This window comes from Notothenia rossii (genome assembly GCF_949606895.1).
Source record: "Notothenia rossii genome assembly, chromosome: 2".
Taxonomy (NCBI): Eukaryota; Metazoa; Chordata; class Actinopteri; order Perciformes; family Nototheniidae; genus Notothenia; species Notothenia rossii.
The window spans coordinates 84648996-84668494 of record NC_136904.1 but is presented as its reverse complement, the minus strand read 5'-3'; the positions used below and the strand labels follow the sequence as shown (position 1 = coordinate 84668494).

The 19499-nt window shown below is 42.5% G+C and overlaps 1 protein-coding gene across 1 annotated transcript in view; it reads left to right on the top strand.

Moving 5' to 3' along the window:
* Window positions 1–19499, top strand: part of clybl (citrate lyase beta like) — a 54235-nt gene that overhangs the window by 14145 nt on the left and 20591 nt on the right. Inside the window, exon 2 of the mRNA XM_079662575.1 lies at window positions 14184–14394. Within this exon, the coding sequence (XP_079518701.1) occupies window positions 14184–14394 (211 nt within the window). The remainder of the gene's footprint in view (window positions 1–14183; window positions 14395–19499) is intronic.

The following is a 19499-nucleotide window of genomic DNA, read 5'->3' as shown; positions in this document are numbered from 1 at the left end:
CTGTGGAATACTGGAACACCATGAAATGAAGGCGGTGTTTGTGGAGCGCTTGCACTTTCATGGGGCTCTCTGACATCAGTGGCTGTGTTGCGGTTAAAGCCTGTACAATAATTCTCTCCATGTGGTGCACAACACCCGCAGCACACTGAGCTCCAACACTCTGACAATCCCAGTTTCCTATTTGCATCACAGCTTTAGCTACAGGAAATGTGTTGTTGATTTAATGATGTGGCTGTGTGTAGGCCTGTTGTGGAGACGTATTGCTGTACTTTTTTTTCTCTTATTTAATTAATAAAGCCATAACAAGTTAATAGTGAGGAACCAAGTTTACATGAATTAATAGTTCAATTACTGTTGTCAAGCAATTTCGTGGTTTAACATTTGATATGGGTGGGTGAAAAGAAGGGGATAAGAAATAGGTGAGTAATCCCCTACCTGCTTATTTCTTATAATGTGCGTATAACTGCCAACAAAATCATGTTGATGCTGGTGTAGTTAAGAGTTAATTCAGAATGTGTCGGCATACCTCATAATGTAAGATCTCTTGGACTGACTGGAAGGGCTTTCAGCTTACAATCTTGTTTTATGTGGGGTGTGGGGAGGGGCTGTGGGCTGCTATGGGGGGTTGTGGCCTATATAATACTTCCATGGTTTTGGCAGTCAGATTTTCAAGAAACTTCCTGGTGTGTCAGGATCAATCGGGCCTAAGCCAGTCTTAATTAAAAGCTTGGGGCTGGGCAGAAGTCGAGGGCAAAAGGCATCCCCGTTGGTTAAAAGAATGAAGCGTCTGTCATTACAACACTATAGGGAGCATCAGCTTTATTACTTAAAATCGCTCTTTAAATAGTCATTCAAACATGGTTTCAATGAGTCTTTGTTTTCCCCCAATAGAAAATATTGGGAAAAAGCAGTGCTATGGTTGAAAGCCATTATACTCTGATTGTTTTGGGGATATTCTATTAACCTCAAGAACGTGACAAGCCAAGTCATTCTTTGTTACTTTATTCGCCATCTTGGATATTACTCTGCCATCTTGATACTCACTAAATCAGCAGTTGTAACACATTTGTATTCATTCAGGAAAACTTCTTTTAACAAGTTGTGAAGAGGCAGAGTTGATCTCAACATTCAAACATGAAACACGGCTAATGCTTATTCTTTTTTGAGAAATATTCATCCAGCCAGAATTCAAATATTTGTTTTACTTGAGTTTTGTAAAAATATTTAAAAAAACATGTTGCATTACATCATCTTGCAGCCATTTGTAATGCATCTGGTCCATTCCTTTCACTGCTTGTTGAATATTATATTGAAACGAGAGTTTTAGAAGTTTACTGAGCTATTTTGATGTTTGATTAAAGGAGTATGCTATACTTTTCTTGGTTACTGAGGCAGTGCCCAAGTTTAAAACGGATGCAGTTGCTTTAAAAGAGAAGCAGTTATCATTTTCAACCACTTGGGGGCACAGGCAACTAACAGGGAAGAGTAGCTATGAGCTGGGGTGTGAATGTTGGGTTTGAGTTCATTAATTAAATGGAATATGATCCAAAATACTGTACTCACTTTTGACACATCGTGTACCACAAGAGAGGAAATAAGACAAATACCACAGATGTCCCTTTTTTCTCTGTCCTGTTTTTCTCTGGTCGTTTCCCTCCAAATCCAAACGTCAGACAGACAGCGCCTTAGTATGTTTTGGTCTCCTGAGTGGATCTTTCCAGTACACCCATCTGTCAGAGTTTTTTTCTGGGGTCCGAGGAGGGGGTACGGGGGCGTGTTTGTGTCTGGGCCCTGTTGGGTGGATGGGTGGGGGCAGGAGATCAGACGCAGCACATATCACATCGCAGGCCAAATATCCTAATAGTCTGATGTACCATCTGATCTACTGTCCCTGTCATATCCTTATCCAGGGCTCACACAGGCACTCCCCAGCCCAGATTCTCCCATCTAGTACGATTTGAAAGACCATTTTTCAGCTTGCCCATGCAACCATGCGTGCCCATTTCTTGTTTTCTTTCCCTCTACTTCAGACTTAATCAATGCAATTGCTTTGACCTTTAGCAATCCCCCTTCACTGCATGCACCTACTCTTCCCAATTCTTTTCTTACCCCCCCCAGAGGACCCTTGACACCTGTAGAGTAAACCAGGGCATGTTTAAAATCTAAAACATAGTTGAGTTGATTTATGCAAGGGAAGCATTCTCAAAATGGACTAATACTTTGTAGTTGCTCTCCCATGAATGTAGTGTGTAACAGCAGTCGGTTTCTCTTGGATAATAAGCCTAATGGGAGTGGTTTTCCATCCAGAAGCAACAGTAAACATCGTGTAAATGTGAGGTGGCACCATTTGTGAATACGCTTGTTCTCACCTTCAGTACTAATACTGTTAATGCATTCATAACATGGAGGGTTATGTAACCGTGCTAGCTGAGATGGAAAGCACAGCCACCTTGCCAGTCTTAATGCATTCAGGCTCTACAGTGTCAGATGGCCCCGGTGATCCAGGGGGCTCAAGATGGCATTGCTGTTTTACAGTCCGGATGTGTGTGTCTGTGTGCTGGCCAGAATATGTGTGTGTGTGCTGCAGTGTTTGTTAGATTAGGCAGGGATGTGTGTATCCATATGGTTATGTGGCAACACATTAGAATTGTTCTGGCCGTGAGCCAATTGAATGTAATAGCCATGATTCTGTGTGTGTGTGTCTTTTTATATGAACCCTTTCTGACCTTTTGTTTGTTTTTTGTGGAGTTCACAGGATGCCTATTTAGGTCATATAACCAGTGGTTGGTCTTGTGACAATGTGGTCAGTCTGTATCAAGCAGCCAAAGGTCTGTGTTGGAATATTTTGTGTCAGATGGGTCTAGTTTATGTGTTGCTCTTTGCTTTGCCATTGGTTGAGAGTCAGCTCAAAAGTAAACACACATCAACCCTCCTGGCTCCCTGTCCCTCCTGCTCTCTTCCTCCCTCTGCTTCCACTTTAAACCGACTCGGTGACATGAGTTGTGGAGAAAGCTCCCCACCTCTCCTCCTCCTTTTCTTCCATGCACTGTAATCCTGACACCTAAAACCTCCCCTCAGAGAACAAGTGTCAGCATCAGAATAGAGCGTGTGTGAATAGTGCGTCAGCTGCCCCTTTTTCCCCCCCTCTGGTTAGCATGTAAGAGAGTGCTAATGTTGATGGAGGTGACGATTAACTATACAATGATCACAGTGATGGTGTTTGTACCGCCGCCTCGCAGCCTTGCTAAAGAGATAAGTGACTGATCTCTACTCGACTGGGACTCTGCAGATGACAGATAAGCACATAAAGGGACAGATACTTTTGCTGAACACACTGTAAGCTTGCCTACCAGATGTTCTGCAAGGGTTATGCTTTGATTTGACTTGCTAATATCAGCAGCCTATTTATAGTTCTTGAATCCCTAATAGAGGCCTCATCTTATATTTTTAAGGTGATGATGTGAACATAAGTTGATCTGTCAAATGTTGCTTTTGGAAATTAGATTACAACTGTTATGCCACTATAGGGCTGCATTTCCATTTGAAACAAGTCAAGTGATATGTGCCACGGTAAGCACAGAAGTGCACACATTCACTGCTTCTGCTGCCGTCTTCTTTGCCAGGCACCCGTGGCTGACTGTAAAAAGAGAAATCAGGGGAACTGTTTTTGAGACACAACCTGAGATATTGACCACCTCCCCCACTGTCAAGTTGTGAAACAGCCCAAAGATATTTGCATGAAATAAATGAGGATCTCTCTCACGTCCAGCCCTGCCACGGCCAAAGGTTTACTGTCGCAGATGCATGCTCCATCTGGCCCCTCATCTCCACTCTATCTCTTCACACACACCATTCTTCCTGCTTGATTTACAGATGGTATTGTTTCAGGTTCCAAATGATGATCTTGTGGTGTTAAAGCCCCTGTCACACTGTCCCGAAATTGAAACCCGATGGACACACGAATTTAAGGAAATGTTCAAATTCGGCTCTGATCGTAACAACATCGGGCCATTCGTGAGGGCATCTTAAGCCATTGTATGACCGCCGGTGGAATTTCTCAGCCTCCGACAGCAACTTCGGGAGCGGTGGCAAAATCTTTGGCATCACAAAGCATTGCCGAAGGATCTTGTGAAGGTTCATTTTCGTATTGACTTCGTGTGTCCATTTTGCCCTTCGTAAGGCATTCGTGAGGGCATCTTAAGCCATCGTATGACCGCCGGTGGAATTTATCAGGCTCTGGCAGCAACTTCGGGAGCGGTGGCAAAATCTTTGGCATGCCAAAGATGGCTTACGATGCCCTCACTAATGGCCCGATGTTGTTACGATCAGAGCCGAATTGGAACATTTCCTTTATCGTGTGTCCATCTGGTTGTTTTATTGCACAACAAAATCATGTAAACATATTATGTAAATAACCCAATTTGTGTTCTGTGAAACTAAAAAGGATATAATATATTATTTTGAAGGCGAGGAAGTTGTTGTTGCTATGGAACAACATGACTTAATATCTTCTTCATGTAAAGACGGAGAAAGTAAAGAACAAAGTCTGAAAATATCAGTACAGTATCATAATACTTTAACATAATTGTGTGTGTTACTTTCGTTGCAGTTGTATGTCTTAAATGTAATGTAAATGTTGCCTTCGTGTGTGGTTCGGGGCAATCTTCGTGCAAAATTCACAATTCCATATTCGTGTGTCCATCGGGTGTCAATTTCGGGACAGTGTGACAGGGGCTTAAACAAAAAACATTAAGATGAATTGTTTTTCATGATGCCAGATTTGAGCTGTCCAAGCATCAACAAAGTCAGTCATACCTCTTTGTTTGTCCTGATTTGGATTTCAGGGAGCACAGGGTTGAAGGGGGTCAAGTGGTCCTCTATCCTGAGCAAACATGGACATGGCGACAGCCATTGGGACAACAAACCTCCACGAGAACCAGGCCGTCCTGCCAACATTCTCCCGCCTCTCCACTACCAGCACCACCCCCCTCAGCCCAGGACTGTGATCCTACATAGGCAGCATAATGAAGCCATATAAGCCTGTTATTTGCTGCTTTACGGCTTGTTTTATGAAGGTGAGCTGACAAGCAGCTCCCAGAATGGTTCCTGTCACTTTAACAGACGGCATTACCAAGAGAAAAGGAGCGCTGGGGAGGGAGGGCAGGGCCGGCTTGAGAATGGGCCGGGGACTTTATGTTAGCCCTGCCAGGGCTTTGATGGGTAGAGGTCTGGCTGCAGGCTATCAGTGTTACATTTTACGTCTTCCACCTTTTGTGAGGGGGACATTATTGACGTTTGACCTATGTTCTTATTCCCACCTCCTCTTCACTAATCAATTACCACATCGATCCATTAATCAGGCAGGGTGATGGCCAGTGAAAGGCCCATGGGTATATGTGAAGAATTGTGGGATAGGCCTCAGGCTATCGTGGAGAAGGGCCTTCACCTGTGGAGCACACTGTTCAGCATTTGGCTTACAACAAGTAGTCATGGTTGTTACTTTAGAAGCATCTAGGTTCTTTATTTAAGAGGAATATGTCCTTCTCTATATGCAATGAGTAAGATGTAATTGTGTGACCAATTATTCATCAATGTAAGGGAAATAAAGCTGACTATCTTCAATTCTTCTCCTTGGTGCAAACAACATGATGGATGGATTTTAATTAGTTGAGCCCTGCATCCAACAAACATTTACAATATATATTTATTTCCTTTTAACACGAAATAAAATACAAAGTTGTTTCCAGCCTAGAGGCCAACAGGGTGTAAATCCACAGGAAGTTATCTTATTAACGGAGCATTATTTAAAAACGACTTGTGATTTATTGGCACAAATATCAGCGGCCATAGCACTGTCACAAAAAACAAGCTGTTTGAATGAGAGCAAACATGTTTTTGTCCGTCTGACTGTTTCCATGGAGGTTAGGCAGTGGCATAATTGTGTTTAGGGCAGAAAACAGAAACAGATCAGACACACAGACGGCCAACAAATCAAAACGGAAGCTGCGGGAGCGGAACCCACCATGCTTTGATTAGGTTTGGTTTGGTTTGGGTTTGGTGTTTCAGACTAAAGCCATCACCCCAGTCTGTCTCTGCCCTTGCCAAGATGCTTGCCAAAACGGTGAAAGATTTTGGAAAGAAAGTTTGAGAGAGAAAAGCTGTGGGCTGTTTTAGTCCACCCCCCATTAGACTGACCAGGGTCTAGCCGACAGTCACCCAGCCCTTGTGGGTTTAGTGAATTGAGAAGACACTTCTTGTGTGGATTTTTCAATTCTTCAACATGTCATTTGGCCGGGAGTGCTATTGTCCCCTGGCCCTTTTTTCCTTGCTCCTTCTGCCGAGACGAGTCGTGTCATCCCCTCGTGATCAGCACTTTTGTTGCCTTTGTTTTTGGCCCTACCTCAGAAGTCCATCTTGTCTTTTATGTCCCTGCCTTTCATGCATAAGGGAACAGTTGTGGCCTGTTGTGGGGCTGTTCCACTGCATTTCCACCAGTGGGGTTTCCTTTCATTCTCTTCAAAGTACTACAATGGGGCTCTGAAGGCCTGAATGGCCAATGCAGAGTGCACAATCCTACAGAGCCCGCTCATTTTGTTTTGCCGGAGTCAATAAAAATGCTAAGTTAAAAGCTAACCCCCTTATGCCCTCCTCAAATGGAGCAACTTGTTTGACCTCCCCTCTCAATTAACTTTTAATGATAAATTCATTGATTTTCTTTTTGTTTTTTTTGTTTTACGTTCAACTAAAGTCAATTGTTCTGCACACATTTAGTGTTATATTCTATTAATCATTAGTTTATTTCTGTATGACACTTTGTGTGTATATATGCAGCATGAACTACTTAATTATCAATGCTTACTTGAATTCATTTATGGATTGGTCTATGACACACAGACAAGGAAACGGAGAGAGCTGGACAGAAATAGGACTATATATCCTTTACATTCTGACTTTTCCCTGTCCTGAGACCTAGATAAAGACATCTCAGTTCTTCTGTAAGAGTGGGATTTAACTAGTTCTATGTTGAGGGATGAGAAAAGAAAGTCTGCAGACGTCTCTTGGCATTACGGCAGAGGCCTTGCATAAAAGCATTGTGTGCCGATTTGTGAGCTGGGAGAAAGCCGGGGACTTTGAGAAGGATTACAGGTAGGCAGACATTGGCTGCTGAAGATAACCGCCATGACTTCATCCTCATTGTGTAGATTAAGGCATAAAACCCAAACTAATGAGACCGGAAAGGGGAAGAAGACATGGAAGGGAGGAGGAGTAAGGGCTATTGTAGATGCTAAGGGACATCCTTGTCACTTGAATTAAAGCGAGAAAAGGAAGATGTGGGTCCAAAAGGTGATAGTATGTGAGGAAGTGACATTACAAGAAATGGATGCTCCAATCGCTGCCAAAAGGAAATGCTTAATTTAGTTAAATAGCAGAAAACTTTGGTCATAATTATCTCTCCCACTATGTTGGAGCATTGTATTTTTGATCATGTTGCTTTCATAACTGCTCAGGGTAAATTGAATATCTGGTGTTGTTTTTAAATCAGTAGTTTTATTGTTAGCACAATACATTTCATTTAGAAATAAAGCAAGCAGGTCCAGTATACTTTTGTCTGAGATACCAGCCCCCCCGCCATCTGATCTGGAGGGGGACGGATTGCTCATCCCGCGCTCCAACTTGCTGCAGGGCAATCAAAGAAAGCAGGGGGCAGAGAAGAGAAAAAGTAGAACAAAAGACTTTCTTTCCTTCCCCTGTCTTGGGTGTCTCTGGTTAATTTTTCAGCATCTGTCTGCCTTCCAATTGTGTCCTCATACCTGAGGCAGTGTGGAGAGAAAGCCTCCACACATACAGCATCATGCTGAGAGCAGGGCCGTGCTCGGGGAGTGTTTCAGCTCTCTTTTTCATTCTAAAAAACACAAACATGTCAGACAGGCAGGTGGACATGAAGCTAGGTAAATATTGATGACTTTTTGACCATTTTATTTCCCACCCGCAGACAGCTTTCTGCAGAAGGAGGGCTTGTTTATCCTTCAGGAACATCGATTTCCTCCCTACTCTTTATTCATCTTCATTTTCATCAAATTTAATCTGGAATCTTAATCACCACATACAACAGAATGTAGTATCCATATTAAGGAGTAGCTGATTATTGTGGGGTGGAAACACAGATTTTTGTATTTTGTGCATTTTAGACACAGCTTCTGCCCGCACCACCATGCTGGAGATAATTGTGAAAATCTACATATTGAGAGGGAGGCTGTCGTCAGGGTCTGTTTTGGAGTGGGGCTCTTGTTGTCTTCTATAATTCATATGGTAAGATGAATATTACCACCTGAATTAGGCTATTATGCTGCCAGGTGGAGGCCAGTAGAGTTACAGGAAATAGTGATCATCATGTCATCAAAATGAAGCAATTACTACAGGCTATTCATAATACAATATTGAGAACCAGACTGCAATCAGCAGTGGCTAGATATTATGACATAGATCTTGTGTCGAGTTGAATATTTATTAAGATCTAATATACCCTTCCTTCCTGTTACTTTCCATCCTAAATAATGCTGTACAATGCAGCCAAAGTGTGCTGTTTTTAGTATTTGATGTTTTTTTTAAGTGCCTTGCCTTGAATTTAAGAAACCAAAGCTATCTGCAATATGGATAAGATTTGTCAGGCAAGTATACAACATCTTGTATTTTACATTGCAAACTGCATCAAAATCCACCACAAAAAAGGCTCCCATCCTAGAACTCCTCAGAAAAAAAAAATATTTTAGCCCCACATAGCCATAATCTTCAATCCTGCTGTAATCGAAAAATAAACAATCTTTTTTCTTCGTCAGCGAAATCGTTCAACTAAAAGCATTTTTTTCCCCTAACTGATGATATGAACTTAAAGTGCACCTATCATGCTATTTTTAGGCAATAGCATAGGTCTCAGATATATACAAATATATAAAAAACATGTCTATGAAGTTTTTTGCTCAAAATATCAAACGGATCACCCATTAAAGCCATGCCTCATATCCCTCTATTTCACTTCCTGTTTCAAAAGTGCTGATTTGGGCTATAAAGCTTTAAAAAAAAAAAAAGAAGAAAATTGATAGAAAAACAAAAGGAGGGGGCTGAGCTCATGCGGGAGATTCTACCGGCAGAAACTGCCGTGATGAAACACCATATCATGGATTATCAAGGATTATTTCTGAAACAGTATGGAGCTCAAAGGCTTTCTCTCTTGCTGGTTATACCACAAGGTGAGTTCCTTTTTATTTCCTGCTTCTTCACACACATGCTGAAGCTGGGGTAGTGGTGGTCTAATGCAGTGGTTCTCAAACATTTTCTGTCAGGCCCCCCCTTTGGAGAAAAAAAAAAGTCGGGCCCCCCCAAAACGAATAATCAGGCTCAGTGGCGGCGCCAGAGATTTATTTTGGGGGTGCTGTGGGGTAGCTTGACGTTTCATAGAGGGTGCTCAAACATTTAGGGTTTCCCATTAATGTACCGGTCGCTACAGTGGAATTTTCTACTGCAACAATCCCCACGCAAATACACAACGTACCCGCGACTGTTACAATGAAGGCTCGATATTCAGCTCACGGCATATAGGTGTAAGCAGGGATAAAGTGCTATTTCTTTAGGTGATGTGTGGACGTCACATAGGGGGGTCCGGGGGCAAGCTTCCCCGGGAAGATTTATTTTTAAATATTGAAGTTAAAAGCATCAATCTGGTGCACTTTGAGAGCGAAATGAAGAGATCTATGGATACATCTCTCAACACCCATATGAAACAGACCTGTAAACAGATTTACTTTTTCTTGATGGATATTTTACAAATCACCCTTTTAAACTTTATTCTTGTTTTACTGTCATATAGTATTTCATACCTGTTTTTCATTTATTCTCTTATTTTTTTATAACTATAATGATCATATAAACGTGTGCCTCGGAAATAATTATTTACATTAATGGTGACCAAAACATTTGAGACCCACTGAGATAACACTGAGAGAGTCCTTTAGCTCTCAGTCTGACAGGAGAGGACTCTCCTCCACTTTGTTGTTGAAAAAACTCCTTATATCCGTTAGCGTAGCTCGCTAGCACCAGAAGCTAACAACAACGATCTCCAGTACCGGTGCGCTCTCTCTCTCTCACGCGCACACAAAATGGCTCGTTCCACACACACACACAGAGCCGAGCTTTAATGAAACAGAGACCCAGACGTAATAGTACTGTACTGCATCATATTATTTTCGAATCAATAATTTTTCAAATTATGATTTTTATTTTATTTTTTATTTTTAATTTATTTTATTTTTTTATAACCATTTTTCCTCCTGGTCTCTCGCGCCCCCCCTGGCATGCCTCTGCGCCCACCAGGGGGGGGCGCGCCCCCCACTTTGAGAACCACTGGTCTAATGGATAGTGAGGTGGGCTGAAGATTGGAAGGTTGTGAGTTCAAATCCCGCCTGGAACACCACCACTGGTGTGCCCTTGAGTAAGGCACTTAGCCCTTAGTTTCTCCAGGGAGAATGTCCCTGTAATCGGTAAGTTGCTTTGGATAAAAGCGTCAGCTAAATGAAATGTAATGCTCTGTGCAGTACAGGTTAGCTCTGAGTGTTAGCAATGCTCAAGTAAACATGCACCGACCGTATTACGTCCAAAACAGTCGGGCATTGTTTCTGATAGCAACGTTTCCAATAGGGCCGTGGGTGTAAAGCCAGACTACATTTCCGATATTACATTATATCGGACCCAAATCTGGATCAGCTCCGTTGTATCCCCGTTTTTAGAGATTTGGAAGGAAGAGAGAGAATTTTATTTTCTGACGCTGCGTGAGTTCCCTGACACAAAGGGGACACATTTTTATGTATAAAAGATTTTTCATTTTGCATGATAGCTCCCTTTTTAATGTACTCTACTGTACAGGGTTTCATCACTACACCAATGTTGTGCTTATGTGTTTTCTAAAATGACTGATACTGAATTGCTGAAAATGTTCCCAGACCCCCCACATGCCAGAAGCATGTGTAGATGTTAAAATGCCAGATACATACACAGTATGCCATTTCTTAGGACTTAGGAAATAGCATAGTCACTGTTATCTTGAGGAATATTAGTGCACCTGTCTGGATTACATGACAGGAGATTTCAGAGATAACAAGATGAAACTTGGGGAAACAGGAGCTGAATGTGAACAGTGGCTGTGTGAGAGCGGTGAAGATAAGATATGAAGCAAGGATGTGGTTCAAGGTGGATTTACTGTAGTTGGACACTACAGAGAACCGTACGGTGAGAGTCAGATCATCAGACGGTATTCTGTTGGATTGAAGATCAGTAGATTTTAAACCAGTTAACTTCTTTGTTAAGATACACTCAGATGTTGGAAGAAGACGGTACAGAAATTTGCTCGGCTAGATTGGAGAAGTTTGCTGTTTATGATAATAACTTGCTAATAAAGCAGCTTCAAAACTGTGCTGTTGGCTTTGCAATAATCATGACCCATGTTGAGGCTAACAAAATGCTCACTACACTCCTCAGCTTCCTCCTTCTAATGCCATTGGGCCTTGTCTACTGCAGCCTCTCTGCTAATGAGAACCAGTCCTATCCAGCACCATATAAACCCACTAACACACACTTACCTCTGATCTCAGACCAGTAAACATAGTCGCTGTGGCCATGTCTCACCACTTTACAGCTGCTAATTTAACCACACAACCCTGTGTTATCATAACCTTTCATGTAAAAGAAGGAAGGTAGAGGGAAGAACATGGGTGCATATGGTACTTAGGGGACTGTTAAATATATAGAACACAAGAATCTAGTGATCTAATAATGATGATATGTCCTGTGTGTGTGTGTGTGTGTGTGTGTGTGTGTGTGTGTGTGTGTGTGTGTGTGTGTGTGTGTGTGTGTGTGTGTGTGTGTGTGTGTGTGTGTGTGTGTGTGTGTGTGTGTGTGTGTGTGTGTGTGTGTGTGTGTGTGTGTGTGTGTGTGTGTGTGTGTGTGTGTGTGTGTCCTTTTAGGGTCTAAGTGTGGAACAAGGAAATGTTTAATATTAGCCACCACTTCTGCTATTTAATTGTGAAACCCTAATGCTAAAACACCACAAGATAAAAGTAAATAAAATGATGTGGACATTTGGTTTGGGAAATGACAGTTGCTTTGAGTTATTATGGCTATGTTTCAGCATCTCACAATTGTGTCTCTAATGATGGTTAACTCAACATTTGGATTTTATACTGTTTCTTGAAGGAGAATAACGTTGTTGTTATGCCTTTGGCATTCATTTGAAAACTCAGAATGAGCTGAATTTTACTCCTGACATGCCACTTTATTTTAGGATGAGACCTCTTGTTAGCTACACAAGAAAAGTAGAAAGCACAGTCAAATTAGGGGGAACATTTTTCATCCCGGTTATCAACCTTTTGCTTTTGACTCCAGCCAACATCAAGGCATTTCCACTCGACTACTTAATTTCTCATAATATATTCGTGTCGAAGCTGGTTAGAATAGTTCTTTTTACAATTATTTTCTGAGTGATTTGCACAGAAAAGAATAATCTAATGTAAGTCTTAACACCCCCCTTGTCCCCTACCACTCAACCCTTCCACCTCCATCCTATTACCTTTTTTGTAATGGTTTACAATATGCCCTATAGTATTAGAGCCCAACCTTTGCAATATTTTCTCCCTAAAGCTTTAGTGAGTCTGTCTCCAGTCTCTGTAGGCTCTTTGTACCTGGAAGCACTAAAGTGCTGGAAGCAACCTGGATTGGTTTGAACTGCCTGCGACAACCGCTCCATCTCAGCACAGATTAGTTCTGATTGGGACTGGAGGGCATGTGGAAGCGGAGTTGACAGGATTAAGTGGCCATTGAAGTGACTTTTGCTCCTTCTTCGAGTGCAGAACAGAATAATTCAGCCCCCCTTTTCAGCAGAAAGAGTAGCCCCCTTCTTCCTTAGGCTAAGAAGGACACTAATTACAAATATGATCCCTCGAAGGGTTTCTGATACCCAGCGAGAGGTGGTGGTGGGAGAAGCTGATTCTCGCTGTAATTTGATAATTCTGATCCCAACATTTAGCCATTTATAAGGGCAAGTTGTTTCAGAAGCTTGATTAACGGAGCAAATAATTAAAACTGGTGTGCAGTAATTGTGATTATTATAGGTCGGAGATTTGATGATGAGCATGGCAACAACTTGTCAGCCTGGTATTTCATTGTGTGGATATCAAAGTGAATATTGTTCATGCTGTTAAGCTGGAAATCATGAACTTAATTCAAGTTTTGCTGCGGCACACAGTAGCTCAGTCAGAGTGCATCTAAAAAAATACAATGGCCGTCAGACACAATCAAATAAAAAAAAATTGAGGATCTTTTCAATTTTATAATTACCTTGGAAATGAGAATTATGTATATAAACGGTCTTTGACACTGATATATTTTGATTTTATTTTACGTGGTTGAGTTGTACATGGCTTATTCACCTCCTATTGCAAGATTTCTGTGAAGCATATTACACTTTTATTTTATTTTATTATTGAAATAACCAGCATGTTCTTTTTTAGCACAGTCTGTGTTTTCCCTAAACTTAAATGTTTCCATGACTCAGCTCCAACAACCCCTACTCTTTCACTTCCTGCCTGCCCAGATATTCAGCAGTCTGGCAACATTAGCATATGAGTGGCTCAGTGTTTGGGTGAGTTTGTTCTCAACAAAGGGAGCCAAAGCACAGGTCAACGTGTCTCATTCACTTCAATAGACAGCTGAAGGGCAAACAGAACTCCCAAAATGAAACGTTTCCAGACTTTCACTCTAGTGTTGAGGAAGAGACCTCCTTTCTGCATCCTCGCGTATAATATAAACACTGTAGATATTATGGGGATGAATGCAGCAGCAACCTTTCATTATTCATTGCCCTTAGCGCTGTATTGATACACCGGGTTTTTATGAGTAATGTATGCACCAAAGACATGCATTTTTTGCGAGAGTATTTAACTCAAATGAAGCACTCTGTTGTGTGGATGAGCGGTTCTGGAGAAAGTCAGTACTGAGGGCCAAGAAATCAGCCTGTCCCGAACAGTCACAGTTTAAACAGACACTGCTCTATAGTCTCTATGAAATTGACTCAAACTCATGTGTCTACTCCATCTTGTGCCACTGTGCTTATGTATGTTTTATGTTGGTGTTGACAGGGAGAGGGGTTGGATCCTTCCCACAGCCTGGCAGAATACCGAGGCCGGGCGTTATCACCACCACTCGGCAGGCTCCTCACTGCGCTACATACCCCGCAGGGCGGTTCTCTACTGCCCCGGCAATGATGAGCGGAAATTGAGGAAACTAGCTTCGCTGGATGTCGACTGTGCCGTCTTGGACTGTGAGGATGGCGTAGCCCTCAGCAAAAAGGTACACAAATGCACATGTATAAATGAAATGCAGCTTCATAAGAACAGGTCAGCAGGGAGCACAAAAAACACACACACACACACACACACACACACACACACACACACACACACACACACACACACACACACACACACACACACACACACACACACACACACACACACACACACACACACACACACACACACACACACACACACAGCTGTGAGATCCGGAATGATTTTAATTACCTTTGCCTCCTTCAGACAGGTGCTTGGTCTTAATCACTGAAAGGAAAACTACCTAAGTGAGATGTTTAAAACAAGCACATTTCACCCTATTATGATAGTATAAAGGCAGTGGTGCCCCCCTATCAGGGTCCTTTAATACAAGGTGACCATGTCCCACTGGGTTAGCAGCGGGAAAGCACCAGATGCAGCAGGTTAAAAGCATTTTCCCCCCACCCACTCAGCCTCCCCATTGGCCCTGCTGAACTGCCCATGAAATTGTGATTGGAGAGTGGGATAAAGAAGGGGCCCGGGTAAAAAGTTAACAAACAAAGGTTTTTAAGTCATGATAATAAAGATGATTGATATAGCTGCAGGCTGTTCCTGTAGTAGACAAAGACAATAAGATGATGGCCTGTGTGACTGACAGGCTAAACTGTGACCCTGCGATGGAGTTGGTGGATGTCAGAGCTTCTGTCTTTATTATGTGTTTGAGGGGGAAATGTAGAGAGGAATGCAGCCATTCAGGCTAGAGGAGAATTCAGACTGTGGATGTCAGCCTGTCAGCATTTGAGCAGCTGTAGCTCTATTTTTATTTCCTTAGAAGTATCATGCTTTTACCCACTCATTTCTTAAAGCAGTTTTCACGCCTTAAGGTTAAAAGTCTAAGTTTTGGTGGCAACAATTGGAAATTTTGAATTTGATCTGATCTTTTCTCATTTCTAGAAGACCTTTTGTGATCTGGTGTGATGTACCTTTTTTTAAAGACTGCATTTAGGCCCTGGTAAAAGTTTATTTATATAGCACATTTCAACACAAGGCAAACAAAACAAACATTAAAAGCATTCAGGTAAAGTAAAGCGCAACAGAAACACATACATAGAATGGCTAACATAGAATAAGAAAGGTATAAAATATAAGTTACAGTGCAATGTAAGACATGAATAGTAATTTGATGTAATGGAATAGGCTAACCTCTCTGTCTTCCAGTAGTAGAACTCTAACAATACCAACAATACATTCTCTAACAATAGTATTTCACCTTAAAGTTCCCTGCCCCACAATCCTATTACTTTTCCTTCCTCTGATCTGGCTGCATCAGCAATATACATTACAAAGCATTGCATCACATTCTTTGACACCATAAATCCATATTGCAGTCAGCCACAGTGGGCCAAAATCCACTTACCCAATATGTATTTGCCAGGTCATACTGTGTGATATAAAAATGTATTATTTACTCAATAACATAATGCACCTTTCCTACTGGCCTTTCTTCACTTCCCACACTCTCAGCTTCTTACTCCACTGTGGCGATTGAAAATCCATGGGGGTTGTTGTGTCTTTTTTCCTTCCCTTTACGCTGGTATTTTTCTTGTTGGATGAACAGCTCTTGCGTGTTCCGGTCTGTGTCAACGACATTTGTTTTGGATATTAGTTTCTTTGTTTGGAATCACTTTTGCCAATTAGTTCTCGTACAAAAATTCAAAAATATTTGCTTTATATGTATTCATACTCTATACTATTACATTCATTGATTGATACCATGAGTTAATAGCCCTAAGTCTATTTTATTTGTTTGGAGTCATGCAAACATATTTACATACATAGGATTTTTTCAATTAAGAGATGCTAAATATGCAGTGTTGGAATTACATTTGGTACAAATGGCAGCAGCACCCGATTGAATCATTGTCTGGTACATTCAGCATCCTAGTAATGACATGTGGTGTGTCTGCTATGTTGGTAAGTTGTCCTTCTAACGCAAGTCTGACAAATCCGATTGCGCTTCTCAAATGCTTAAAACATTTCAGGGAACACTAAATCATCAAAGGTTGAATCTCAGTCCATTCAGCTTCTGGGATGGAACAGGTCCAGTTTAGAAGCATAAATGATTTGTGAATCAAATCCCCCTGTATTTGTGACAAATTAGGCAACAGCAAGACGAGCCCAAAGAGGGGAATGGTTTGGCTGCTGGTGGCCAAAGACCGGTTCACTCTGCTCATCCTTTCTGGGTGATATTACTCACGTTTTACATTTGACTAGTGCTCTTGTCACTCCTGGAGCACGAGGGACGTACCTGCAGCACATGCAGGTTGCACAGGTGGCCACCTCGTTGCCGTCACAATAATGTTTGCTGTATCTCCCAGCAGAGTCTCCAGAGTATGAAGTAGATACCAGTAGCTGGGCAATTACACACGGAGAGCTGGACAGGGCCGTAAAAGGGCAACAACCCAGCAGCAGGACTTGCTCCTATGCGCGAGGAGGAACAGGAAGAGCACACATTGCTACTCCTGTTCATGTTTCTGACCAAACTGTCAGAAAGGAGCCACCGCAATTCCGTTATAGGTCCTTGAGCTGAAAAAGCACTGCATTCTAGCTCTTCCAAGACATATAATTATTTTTAAAAGCTCTGAACACTTACAACATATGGTAAATGGACTGTACTTATATAGCGCTTTATCCAGTCTTTACGACCCCTCAAAGTGCTTTACATTTACATGTCATTCCCACAGAGCAGTGTACCTTACTCTAGGAACTAACATTCATACACATTCACACACCGTTGGCCATGCCATCGGGAGCAACTCAGGGTTAAGTATCTTGCCCAAGGATACATCGACATGTTGGCTGCACTGGCTGGGATCGAACCCACAACCTTCTGGTTGAAAGACGACCGCACTCGCAGGCACAGTCGCCCATAGGTAGCCCATAGGTAGCCCATAGGTAGCCCATAGTTAGCCCATAGTTAGCCCATAGTTAGCCCATAGGTAGCCCATAGGTAGCCCATAGGTAGCCCATAGTTAGCCCATAGTTAGCCCATAGGTAGCCCATAGGTAGCCCATAGGTTTCTAAAAACCGAATGTTACTTTTTTGACTTTGTAATCCGACAGGGCTAAACGTTATGATCCACTCTGCTCTTAGACCAACTGAATTGGAAATGAAAAATATTTGACTGACAAATGCTATGGTGCATACAATAGCTGCGACTATATTCACCATGACAACCTCTCAGTTGGCACTGTGCATTTGCCAAGAGATCCCAGGCCTCAACAATGGTCTTAATGCATGACTGTTTCTTTTTTCTTCTGGAGAGAGATAATAGGAGCAAAGCAAGTCAAGGCCTTCTTAATGCCATCCGAACCTCTGTTTTAATAAAGCCAACACTGCGTTAGGTGAAGTGTGAGGTTAGTTACTGAGTATGCATGGATAGGCCTTAAATGGGGCTTCTGCCCAGAACCACTCTCCTATTATGTGTTCATTAATGTATTCTTTTCATTATCTGTCACCTTCACCTTAAAACAGAGAAGGATATTCATGACAAAAAGGTACGCCATTGAAGGTCAGTCCGCCCCCTCCCTTTGGAATTTGAAATCCGGCAGTGCCCGCTTTAATTGCCTGCCGCTTTGACTCCAAAAATGTCTACGCTCCATCTTGGCAGTGATGCTAGCTGCTTACGAGGCAGGGAGATGAGAAGAGGAGTAAAGGGTAGGAGCCACCCAGAGCTTGCTAACTGTCACCACAGACCCAGAGGGGAGAAAAGGGGGGAGGAGAGAGGGGAGGGAAGACAAGGCTGACTGCTCTAACACTCTTACACATATCATCATATCTGTATGATCAGTGGGGTGGAGGAAGAGGGAGGGCAGGTTGAAACCCTGGAGCGGAACTGACGGCTACACCTGTCCTCTCTCCTCCTCTCTCCCTCGCTGTCTTGTTCTTTCATTGTCCCTCCCTCTCACTCCTCTCTCCTTCGCCAGGGTCCTAAGGGTTAAGATTGTTTATCTCTCGCTATCGTGTTCCCTCTCTGTCTCTTAGTGCCCTGTGGTCCAGTATTCCTCCTGGCCTTTCTCTCCCTCTCCCTCTCTTTTCCCCACATGGGTCCCTCCATCCTCCCTGACTCCCCCCTGCTTCCCTGCCGTAGAGATTCACTCCTAATCCCTGGAAGTTTGGAACTAATGAACTAACTGCTGAGCCGCTGCCACGGAGCTTGGTCCCAAACTATACTGTACTTCACACTCGATTTCCTCTCCAGATGGCATGGTGGCGCGGTCGACACAACGGGGAGCACCTCTCACACACCAGCACGCGCCTGCGAATGCGCACGAGTACACACACGACATGCAGAACACAAACATGCACACACAGGCAAGCGTGCACACGTAGACACATACGAGCAACAATGCACATGCGCAGCGGCACATACACATAGTGGTACAGTCTGCAGCTCACTGTTGAACGGTCCAGTATGACGCAGGACCAGTGTCTGCATTCACCCTCAGTACATTTCAGTATCAGCGTAACTTTCAGGAGTATTAAATCTGCCAATTAAACTTCAACTTTGTCTGAAGGCGTATAAAACCTAAATAAAAAATAACCAATAATGATCAACAACCCCCCCCCCCCCCCCTCCCTAGCTTTTATTGGGCCCATGTGGAAGCCAGACACGTGGGTCTCATGTTGACTTGTTTTAAATTATTACTATTTTAATGGTTCTTGTTAGCAAATGTACAGAACTTAAGATCTTTGAGGAGATATTAGAGTATGGTGTATATTTTTTGTTTTTTTAATAACGCAATTAATAAACTTGGCAATAAACGCATCACCATAGATGGCTATATTGTACTCTTGAGTCAGTACTTTTCATTAAACCTGGGCGAAAGGGTGGAGCATGGGCCAATGAAAAACCCATTACATTTTGGACCACATACTGTTTAATGAGACGGACATACAAGCTATTTTTTCACTTTCGTTAACATCGCAAGATAGGGATTTGACCTTGATGGAGGTTTGTGCCCTTCTAGCTTCCAACAATCGTCGTAGATAATGTCAAAACCCTAACCCTAAGACACAGAATACGACGGAATATAATACACACCTACTCGTCAAGGCCAAATA